The 11,909-nt window shown below is 39.5% G+C and overlaps 1 protein-coding gene across 1 annotated transcript in view; it reads right to left on the bottom strand.

The window, feature by feature from the left end:
- Positions 1-11,909, bottom strand: part of slc22a21 (solute carrier family 22 member 21) — a 78,227-nt gene that overhangs the window by 18,183 nt on the left and 48,135 nt on the right. Inside the window, exons 3-5 of the mRNA XM_016566553.1 lie at positions 9,884-10,038; positions 9,068-9,239; positions 5,249-5,375 (exon numbers count right to left, since the gene is read on the bottom strand). Of these exons, the coding sequence (XP_016422039.1) occupies positions 5,249-5,375; positions 9,068-9,239; positions 9,884-10,038 (454 nt within the window). The remainder of the gene's footprint in view (positions 1-5,248; positions 5,376-9,067; positions 9,240-9,883; positions 10,039-11,909) is intronic.

The following is an 11,909-nucleotide window of genomic DNA, read 5'->3' as shown; positions in this document are numbered from 1 at the left end:
TGGCTGCATCACCGGCATCTTGCACAAGAAAGGCACGCGAGTGTCGTTCAGTTTTGAGTTCGCTGGAAAATCATACTAAGTGCACAGTATAGTGTATAGTAATTGTTTTTATTATGCCTATATGGTAATATTATTTGTGGTTGGGATAACACAATAAGTAAATCTTCCTGTATGGGTTTATAGAAATTCTACTTTTGTTATGCCTATATCCCACATGAAAAAATACTATAGTAATTTATAGTCAATACTATAGTGTTTTTGAACCATACTATAGTAAAGTGTATTATACTGTATATATTATAGTTTTTACAACACTGTTAATGAATACTACAGTAAACTGCAGTGTATTGTAGTATAATATACCCTATAGTTGTAGAAAACGAAGTACAGTATTGGGTAAAGTCATTTGTTTTTTATTACTATAGTTGTTATATTACCACAGCAACTATAGAATTACCACAACAAATTAAATCAAGTACTTTACTGTAGTATAGCTGTTTTCTCATAAAGTACGCATATACTAAGGTACTGTGAAAAATAAATGCTAACATTTGTTTACAACACTTTTTTAGGACTGTGAATACACCACTCTCGCCTTCACCTGCATCTCGCACAGGAAGGGGACGCAGTGCAAAAGAACCTGTGGCAAAGAGAGCAAAAGCAAATAAGCAGCCCACTTGGTCATGATAAAAACAGAGGTTGATGTTGACATGGCTCCACAGGCTCTGAGATTCCTGCCCGCATAGGAACCTGGACCACAACTAAGACCATGTGATGCACACACTCCCATGAGTCTATTCAAAAGGTTTTTTTCTGAAACTGCTGTGTCAACTCTGTGTCGAAACACCAATGCTCAGGCTGCCAGGGCACGTGCAAAGGGCCATAAATATAAATGGACAGACGTCAGCATCAGTGAGCTGTACTGCTACTTTGGGCTACTCTTCTACATGGCCATGCTGAAGTTGAGGTCCATCAGTGACTACTGGCGGCAGGACAATCTTTTCTCTGTTTCTTTTCCTGCCACAATCATGTCAAGGGACAGATACCGCACCATTTCATGGAATCTGCACATGAGTCACCCAGATGCAGACCAGGACAATGACAGAAAGAGTCATTCACTCGCAAGTGTATGCAGTGTATTGTAGTATAATATACCCTATAGTTGTAGAAAACGAAGTACAGTATTGGGTAAAGTCATTTTTTTTATTACTATAGTTGTTATATTACCACAGCAACTATAGAATTACCACAACAAATTAAATCAAGTACTTTACTGTAGTATGGCATTCTGTTTTCTCATCAAGTACGCATATACTAGGGTACTGTGAAAAATAAATGCTAACATTTGTTTACAACACTTTTTTTAGGACTGTGAATACACCATTCTCGCCTTCACCTGCATCTCGCACAGGAAGGGGACGCAGTGCAAAAGAACCTGTGGCAAAGAGAGCAAAAGCAAGTAAGCAGCCCACTTGGTCATGGAAAACAGAGGCTGATGTGGACATGGCTCCTCAGGCTCTGAGATTCCTGCCCGCACAGGAACCTGGACCACAGCTAAGACCATGTGATGCACACACTCCCATGAGTCTATTCAAAAGGTTTTTTTTCTGAAACTGCTGTGTCAACTCTGTGTCGAAACACCAATGCTCAGGCTGCCAGGGCACGTGCAAAGGGCCATAAATATAAATGGACAGACGTCAGCATCAGTGAGCTGTACTGCTACTTTGGGCTACTCTTCTACATGGCCATGCTGAAGTTGAGGTCCATCAGTGACTACTGGCGGCAGGACAATCTTTTCTCTGTTTCTTTTCCTGCCACAATCATGTCAAGGGACAGATACCGCACCATTTCATGGAATCTGCACATGAGTCACCCAGATGCAGACCAGGACAATGACAGAAAGAGGGGCACAGCTGAACACGACCGTCTTTTCAGGGTCAGACCCCTCATGGACACTATCCGGCATGCATGTAAGGCCATCTATCATCCAAGAAAAAATTTGGCAGTGGATGAAAGAATGGTGGCATGCAAAGCACACACAGGAATGACTCAGTACATGAAAGCCAAGCCAACCAGGTGGGGCTTCAAGTTGTTTGTTCTTGCGGACTCATCAAATGGATATACTGTAGATTTTGCTGTGTACACCGGAAAGAACAACTTTCCCACAGGCCATGGACTGTCATATGATGCTGTGACATCTCTGTTAGACCGTACAGTTTTGGGCTCTGGGTACCATGTGTACATGGATAATTTTTACACTAGTCCCAAGCTCCTATCAGACTTGTTTGCTTTGAAGTTTGGTGCATGTGGGACTTACAGAGACAACAGGAAGGACTGCCCTCGGAATGCAGTTAACTCACTCACTAAAAAATCTGTGAGGGGCTCCATCAGGTGGATTAGAGACAAACATCTTGTGTTTGTGAAATGGATGGACACACGAGAGGTGTCTGTCTGTTCCACCATCCATGCTGCTTATACAGGAGATACTGTGCAGAGGAGGGTGAAAACACAAAATGGATGGAGGACAAAGAGTTTTCCATGTCCTGCAACTGTGACTGCCTACAACCAGCACATGGAGGGTGTTGACCTGTACTACAGTACACAGGACAAAACAATGAAGTGGTACAGAAAGCTATTTCTACATGACCATAGCTAAGACCATGTGATGCACACACTCCCATGAGTCTATTCAAAAGGTTTTTTTCTGAAACTGCTGTCAACTCTGTGTCGAAACACCAATGCTCAGGCTGCCAGGGCACAAATGCTTTTATTGTACACAAAGAGCTTTATGGCACCATGAGCCACAAGGCGGTACCACTTGCAGATCTGAATGATGACAGCGAAAAGAACTTAAAATGCGCCTTCATACTTGACCGTACATATAAGAGTAATACAGCAGTGAATCACAGCATTATGCATGACCATTCACGCCCCCCATTGCATATACCTTTTCTACACAAGAAGTGTCTTAGAAAATTTAAATCAATATATTGTTTTCTGTAAATGAGTGAGTAAGATTATTTTCACATAATTTTGAAGCACAAACTCTAGACTTCAAGATCCAGTTCTCAAAAGTATTGTGAACAAATGTTCTGTATGTGTTTTATGGCCTTATTTCAGTGACTTTAAAATTGTAGTTTTTCACTAAGCACGCATAAACGTTGTTTTCTCAAAAACACAATCGCATACATACATGCTGCTCACATATTATTGTAGCACAGTTTGTGTTGATTACAGTTTTATTAAACTTTAGACATTCAAATGTGTGTAAGCAACTGAAAAAAGCACAAATGTCAGTGCATGTCAAAACTTTTCCAGGGCCCCAAAACACCCTCGGACCCCAGAGGGTTAAACAAAAAAACCTATTCATTGGTATTTAAATGCCTGTTTCAACTATGATTCCTGGGTGTACTTTCATCTAATGGCATCATGCATCATACTTCCCCAATTATATATGGAAGATATATTTGGCTTTGTATCTTCAGCATCACACTACAGTATATGACACTGCATCTCAAAGCTCCAGACTGCTATTGATCCATGTAAGTTCAATCAATGTAATCAATAATCAATGTAAGTCAGCACCAGCTGGTTACTGGGGGAATTTTTGGGTTTTATTTGCTGCTACCTCATTCATTCTGATGGCCTGGGAGTTTGCCCAGAACAGAACCATACTGCCAACACCAACATATAATTTAATCATCTATAAACATAATGAACATATCATTATTATCTGAAGTGGTGTTAGTTTAGTAAGTATTTCACTATGTTGCAGTATATAAATGTATTTTCATAAAAGCTGTGCTGATGAATAGGCATGTAGTGCATTTGTGACATGCTGTAAAAATATTGTAGGTTCAGTGGCAAAACTCTACTTGCAGCTACGTTTCTGCTATGCCATACAACAGAGTCATTTGTTACTGAATCTTGTTAACATTTTTTCCGATGCATGTGCTGCAAGTGTGAGATGGATGAAACAAGCCTAAATAATAGTATGTTTTCATAGTGCATTTAACTCTCTCAAGTTATCTCATCTTTTAGAAGACAACGCTTCCCCGCCAAAGACGAGTTTTTACGGCTTTTTGTGTTTTCACTGTTATACACTAGGGGGCGCTATTATACATCTTCTGAACAAGTACACAACCTACTGAACAAAAACACATGTGTACAGGACGGAGAAATGAGCGATCTCTTATGTAAACAGATGCATATGAAAAATAATGCGATCATCAGCAATGGCAGCATATAAATGAAAACTGCATAATGTTACGGAGTAAAATGTTGATCCAGGAAGTGGTATATGTCTGTGCAAGCTTTGGAGGTGTTGATAGAAGCGATTTACTGGATTTATGCTTTGATAATCGTACTGAATATTACCCAGATGTAGTTTTTGATAAAAATGTGATTTTCTCACCTTTTTGCTCAAAATTATGCATTTTTATGAAACCTACCTATATTCAAAACGCTTCCCCGCCAAAGACGAGTTTTTACGGCTTTTCGTGTTTTCACTGTTATACACTCGGGGGCGCTATTACACATCTGAACGAGTACAAAACCTCCCGAACAAAAACACACGTGAACAGGGTGGAGAAACTAGCGATCTCTTATGTAAACAGATGCATATGAAAAATAATGCGATCATCAGCAATGGTAGCATATAAATGAAATCTGCATAATGTTACGGAGTAAAATGTTGATCCAGGAAGTGGTATATGTCTGTGCAAGCTTTGGAGGTGTTGATAGAAGCGATTTACTGGATTTATGCTTTGATAATCGTACTGAATATTACCCAGATGTAGTTTTTGATCAAAATTTGCTCAAAATTATGCATTTTTATGAAACCTACCTATATTCAAGTGTTGATAAAAAAAGAATGCTTTAAGCTAGAACAAAACTGATCATTTTTGTTTAAAAGTACAGGCTCTGATCTTTATTTTGGTGCATTGCATATTCAAATATTCATACAGCAAAATATTCTGGAGGCCATCAAATTTGAGTGAAAATCATCAAAATCGCTGGCGGTGGCTGGCAACTTTTTTCAAAAATGCTGGCAGGGAAAGAGTTAACTAAATCAAGGAAAATTCATTCCTCATATGGCCCCTCTACTAGTAAGTCAATTTAGACTGGGTTCATCTGAAAATAAGAAAGGTTCAAGATCTTATGTCTCTGACAACCATATGAGCAGCTAAATGAGACTGTTCAAAGTAGCGTGAGTCATTTGAGAAGCACAGGCAGATGCGTGTTTCACCTGATTTAGGGGGAAAACGACATCAGGGGCATTTACCCCATTCATCTGGGCAGCCTTTCTCACAATGGCCTCGGCCTCAACGACCCTCCCCTGAGACAGCAGCCATCGTGGAGACTCTGGAATAAACCTACAAACAACAACAACAACTATTGATAAATAATTAACCTCAATGATGAGAATGAGCTGTTAAAATCAAATAATCGAATGGGAACACTGTTAAAGGGATAGTTCACCCAAAAATAAAAATTCTGTCATTAATTACTCACCCTCATATTGTTCCAAACCTGTAAGACCTCCGTTCATCTTCGGAACACAAATTAAGATATTTTTGATGGATTCTGACAGCTCTCTGACCCTCCCATAAACAGCAAGGGTACTGTTACGTCCAGTGACGTATTCACTTTTGTGTTATTTGTATTGTGGTATGGTTTCTTTTTGTAGTTGTTTCTCTCTCTCTCTCTGTGTCTCCTGCTTCTCTGGGTCCTCCCACTTTTTCAATTTTCCACTCTGGCAGGTAGCTGATTGCCCTTTCCAGCTGTACCTGCTTACCAGCTGAGAAAGAAGTAGTATAAATGCTGAGCAGAACCATTCAGAAGGCGAGAATCCTTCTCCAGAGCATGATCTGTGTCCAGTCGTTGAAGCTGTGGTGCATCCTTTGGGGGATCCGTATGGTTGTTAACATTTTAACCAGTGTTGCCAATTTAGCTACTTTGTAGCTAGATTTAGCGACTTCCCCGCCCCTTTTGAGGCTTTTTTCAAAAGTTTAGGGACAAATATAGGAACTTCTTGGACAAACCTTATCTGAGTTCTCATCTTGCCCACTGATCTACGTTCATCTTTATATAGATCAGTGAATTTGCCATTGTGATGTCATCTAGTGACATTTAGCTACCAGTTTTAGCTACTTTCAATTGAAAGCAGTTGGCAACACTGATTTTAACCCTCTGGTTTAAAATGGTGTTTCTTTAGTTGCTTGTTTTCTATTGAATGATTTAGTCCTGCTAGACACTTAAGCTGTTACTCATCTGATTGTTTGTTTTGTTTCAATTATTGTTTGGGAACTGTAGGGAGGTGGGTGCCATTTTATTTTGTAATCCCGTGTTTTTTTTATTTTCTCGTAATGCTACTTTTACCATCTGAATAGCCTAAAACCAAGTTTTTGTAGGTTATCTGGGGCATCGTTGACATTGAACTTGATTAAGTGTGAGTTCGGTAAGGCCATAGTTACTTAACTTGGTAAGAAGGTTGGCCAAGGGCAGGTGAGGCCAATTGAAGAAAGTTGCTGCCATACTTGCTTTCCCCGCTCCTACTAACAAGAGAACCGAGACGATTAAGTATCGCTGGTTACTATAGGGGGTTTTGTAAAAATTGCTTCTGTGGTTGCTCAATTGACAGATCTACTTAATACCTCTAGAAAATTTGTGTGGCATCTAGCATGTAATCGTGCATTCAATGCTGCTAAAGATTTGTTGTGCCACGCCCCCGTTCTTTCTGCTCCAAATTTTGAATTGCCCTTCAAGCTGTAGGTGGATGCAAGTTCTTCTGGGGCGGGGGCTGTACTTCTGCACGAAGACTTGGCCAGTGTGGAACATTCTGTGACTTGCTTGTCCAAGAAGTTTACCAAGCGTCAACAACAGTACAGTACCATTGAGAAAGAGGCCTTGGCCTTACTGTTAGCGTTGCAACACCTTTTGAGGTCTACCTGCGGGGTAGTTGTAATCCGGTGGTAGTCTACACTGATCACAATCCCCTAGTATTCCTGGGGAGAATATGCAACTCAAATCAGCGGCTGATGAGGTGGTCTTTGATCATTCAGGAGTATAACCTTGATATTCAACATCGAAAAGGTGTAGAAAATGTTGTAGCTGATTCACTGTCTAGGGTGTATAATTTGGATACGTAGGTTGTTGATGGTATGATGTTGTTGAACCTTAATTCATGGGTTTACAAATGTTAATGGGGTACTATTTGTAACTTATGGGTGGGGGTGTTGCGTCCAGTGACGTATTCACTTTTGTGTTATCTGTATTGTGGTATGGTTTCTTGTTGTTGTGCGTCGCGTCTCTCTCTCCTCCCACTTTTTCCACTCTGGCAGGTAGCTGATTGCCCTTTCTACCTGCACCTGGTTACCAGCTGAGAAAGCAGTATAAATGCTGAGCAGAACTGTTCAGAGGATGAGAATCCTTCTCCAGAGCATGAGCTGTGGTCCTGCCCACTCCATTTGTCGAAGCTGTGGTGCATCCTTTGGGGATCTGTATGGTTGTTGGTTTAAAATGTTATTGCTTGTTTTCTATTGAGAGCTTTAATCCCGCTAGACACTTACGCTGTTACTCATCTGATTTTTTTTTTTTTTTTTCTTCAATTGTGGTTTGGGAACTGTAGGGAGGTGGGTGCCATTTTATTTAGTAATCCCGTTTTCTCCTGGTTTGTGGCTAGACTGGGAGTGAGCGTACATTTCTGTTGATTTTTCTTTTCTTTGAGAGACTTGGTAAGAATTTAACTGTCAAGTTAGACTAAACCTTTGTTTGTTATTTTGGCATTGCCCCCTTCTGAAGCCTTTGTTTCCCTCCTAAGTTGTACTTTTTTGTTCCACAGAAACCAGGCTATGCTTAGCTAGCCTTAACTAAAGCTGTTAAAGATCTTGTTGCTGTGGCAGGGCCCAGGCAAATGCTCTTTTTAAATGTTTAATGTTACGTTCTGGTAAAACAGACCCCTACACACTCGTAGGACGTAACCGTATTACCACGATCAACGTCCAGAAACGTAGGAAGGAGATCTGTAAACTAATCCATGTTCTGTGTCAGCTGCACCACTCTGTTTTGCTGTTTGTGTTCAGTGGATATTCTCCAAAATAGCCCCAGGGTGACATGGAGGAGATGAGTTGTTGAATAAAGTCTTTGAATGTTGAATTCTTTTTTTTTTTTTTTTTTTTTTCCTTCATGCAAAGTATTCTTGTAGCTTTGTATAATTACGGTGGAACACCTGATGTCAAATGGATTATTTTACCAGTCTCCTTGCTACTTTTCTGGACATTGATCGTGGTAATACCCTTGCTGTCTATGGGAGGTTCAGAAAGTTGTCAGATTTCATCAAAAATATCTTAATTTGTGTTCCGAAGATGAACGGTGGTCTTACGTGTTTTGAACGACATGAGGGTGAGTAATTAATGATAGTTTCATTTTTGGGTGAACTAACCCTTTAATGTTGCCTGTAATGAGAAATTTCTTGTGATGTTCCTCATTTGTAAGTAACTAAATTAATGTTTCTGCTAAATAATGTAAATATAAATTCAGCTGTTTCTTGTCTCTTTATTTCACAAAAATAGTGGAGTTCAAAGTAAAATCATTTAGAGGGAGAGGAAAGGTACAATCCCAGACTCATCACCCACATGGTGCCTTCTATGAGAATGCAAGAAAAATTTCATTTATCCAATGTCATTTATATTATTTTATTTACAACTTCTATGCATTTCAAATATATTACATCGCCTCTGTCTGTGATTATTACACAAATAAAAGCCATCCAAGACTCCCGTGGTGATGCATTAGATTTATTTAAAAGCACATGTGGCTACGATTACAGTATTTAAACCGGTCCCATACAGAATTAAAGGAGAGCTGCTGTTGGACAAAGGGTCAAGCATACTGGTAAACAGGACCTGAGTTTGTTTCATTTCTTAATGTTTGTAAGCATTTAAAGGTATAAGCTGTCTTACTCAAATGTACATTTGTGTTAATTTTCACTATACATGACAGCCTCAAAGCAGTTATTCTCATGTCTGGGGTATTATGAAATATCTGGCCCATAGCAAACACCTACCACCAAAGCAGCATGCAGAAGATACCAGGAATGGTGAAGACCAATAGCAGCATTCTCCAGTCTCGCAAGAAGTAGGCAGCCAACGGAAGCATCATGTACCCGATTGAAAAGAAAAGGCACACGCCAAGAGTGGCGTAGATGTCACGAACGGATGGGCTAAATATTTCCATTCCTAGAGGAAGGGCATTTTTGGAAAGGGAAGAAAATATACAATCTGATTTTACAAATCTACAATCTGACTTTTTTTCTGAGAATACTTTTAATGTAGATTCTAAAACAAAAACATGCATTTATTATGCAATTTTTAAACAACCTAAAAATTTAATAGTATAACACATTTTATAAATGTATAAATGTTCTGGCAGTCAACATGCTTGATTTGAATGGTATTCAGTCATTTTCTATGGAAGCTCATGTATACAGAATAGAAAATAGGAAAAAAAGGTAATTGAGACTTTTCATCTTACAATTCTAACTTTTTCTGAGAAATTCTGAGAAAATTGCTACATATATAAATAGACTTGCTACATATAAACTCACAATTCTGAGAAAAGCCAGAATTGCAAGATTAAAAAAAAAAAATGTCCGATGTAAACAGAGGAATAAAGTTTGAGATGTAAACTCAGAATTGCGAGAAAGTCAAAATTGTGCGATTAAAAGTCCGTTACCTTTTTCATTTTTCTTATCTCGTGACAGAAACAAGCTTCCATAATTTTCAATAATAAACTGTTTAAGACTGAAACCATAATACAATAATGTAAGTCAGTGCTAATATAAACTGTACACTAAAAATCAGAGCACAACAAAAGTCTTTACCTAAAACAAATCCTGCCACATAGTTTGATATTTGGCCCATTCCAACAATGAAAAACAACAAACAAAAAATCAGCCAAGATGGGGAGAAGACTTGAATGAAGGTAAATACTGTCTGAATCCCCATGGTAACAAACAGCACTTTTTTCCTACCAAACCTGAAAACCAAGAAGAAACAAGTTTATTTCAAATAGGCAACTAGAGTTATTCTGCTCAAAAAAATTAAGGGAACACACAGTATATCACAGTATAACACCGAGTCAGTTAAACATCAGGGATATCAATCTGTCCTTTTAGGAATCATAAGTGATTGTGAATCAGTTTCTCCTGCTTTGGTGCAAATGAAAGTGAAAACAGGTGCACTGGAGAGTCAACAGCAGGACAATCCCCACAATGGCAATGGTTTTGCAGACATTCGCTCTCTCCTAACACTTCCCGACTGATTTGTCTCTAGTTTTGTGTTTTGTCATGCTCTTTGTGGCTACTCGTACATGATGCAGAACCAGCAGCCCGATCAGGTTGCACAGGTAGTCCAGCTCCTCCAGGATTGAGACACCGGGAGACGGGCCGGTATCTGCTGCTTTGAGTGAGGAGGAACAGGAAGAGCCCCGCCAGAGCCTCCAAAATGACCTCAAGCAGGCGACTGGTGTGCATGTTTCTGAACAGAAAACAGACTCCATGAGGGTGGCATGAGCCTGACTGCTGTTAGGTAGCGCAATGAAATCCTCAGAGTGTAAAAGTGTAAAAACAATATTGAAAAAAATTAATTAATTAAGAAGCATAGACATTTATTATTATTATTATTATTATTATTATTATTATTATAACGCCTTTATTTTATTATAACTCAGTCAGTGAATTTGCACTGAAGTGAAGTGACTGACAGCTTCAGTGACTATGAAGGGAATGCCTTTTGTTCTCTTTCTGTATATAGTCTGTATAGTTCTGTATAATTTCAATAAACGGTGAAAGATATGTACAATTAGAAAGAGCTTTATTGCCAGCTTTGCTTTCACACACAAGGATTTTTTTAAATTAAGCTTCCAGTGCACATACAGTGGGGCAAATATTTATTTGAGCCCACTTACAAAGAAATTAAGGGTCTGTAATGTTTATGGTAGGTTTATTTTAATGGATAGAGAGAGAATACCAACCAAAAAATCCAGAAAAAAAGCATTATTTAAAGGTTAGAGATTGATTTGCATTTCAGTGAGTTGGTCAGATGAGACCAAAATTGAGCTCTTTGGCATTAACTGGACTCGCTGTGTTTGGAGGGAGAGAAATGCTGGCTATGACCCCAAGAACACCATCCCTACAGTCAAGCACGGAGATGGAAACATTATGCTTTGGGGCTGTTTTTCTGCTAAGGGTACAGGACGACTTCACCGCATTGAGGGGCAAATGGACGGGGCCATGTACTGTAAAATCTCCAACCAGCAATAATTCTGGCTCCCACAGATTGGTTATGTGCCCATGTGGAACACAGATTAGTTCTGCCACTTTAAGAAGTTACTCCTAAAGTCAGCTCGTTAGGTGTATAAGTACAATCTGTATCTTCCATTCCAACCTCTCCCACCACCATGGGCAAGACCAAAGAGCTGTCAAAGGATGTCAGAGACAAGATTGTAGATCTGCACAAGGCTTGGTGAGAAGGAGACAACTGTTGGTGCGATTATTCAGAAATGGAAGAAATACAAAACAACCATCAATCGTCCTCGGTCTGGAGCTCGGTGCAAGATCTCGCCTCATGGATTAAGGATGATCATGAGAAAGGTGAGGGATCAGCCCAGAACTACACGGGAGGAGCTTGTTAATTATCTCAAGGCAGCTGGGACCATAGTCACCAAGCAAACCATTGGTAACACACTACTAATGAACTGAAATCCTACAGCGCCCGCAAGGTCCCCCTGAAGAAGGCACATGTACAGGCCCATTTAAAGTTTGCCCAAGAACATCTAAATGATTCAGAGAAGGCTTGGGAGAAAGTGCTGTGGTCAGATGAGACCAAAATTGAGCTCTTTGGCATTAA

This window comes from Sinocyclocheilus rhinocerous, unplaced genomic scaffold (assembly GCF_001515625.1).
Source record: "Sinocyclocheilus rhinocerous isolate Xijiao unplaced genomic scaffold, SAMN03320098_v1.1 scaffold5625, whole genome shotgun sequence".
NCBI lineage: Eukaryota > Metazoa > Chordata > Actinopteri > Cypriniformes > Cyprinidae > Sinocyclocheilus > Sinocyclocheilus rhinocerous.
This window is presented reverse-complemented; position numbering and strand designations above follow the sequence as displayed.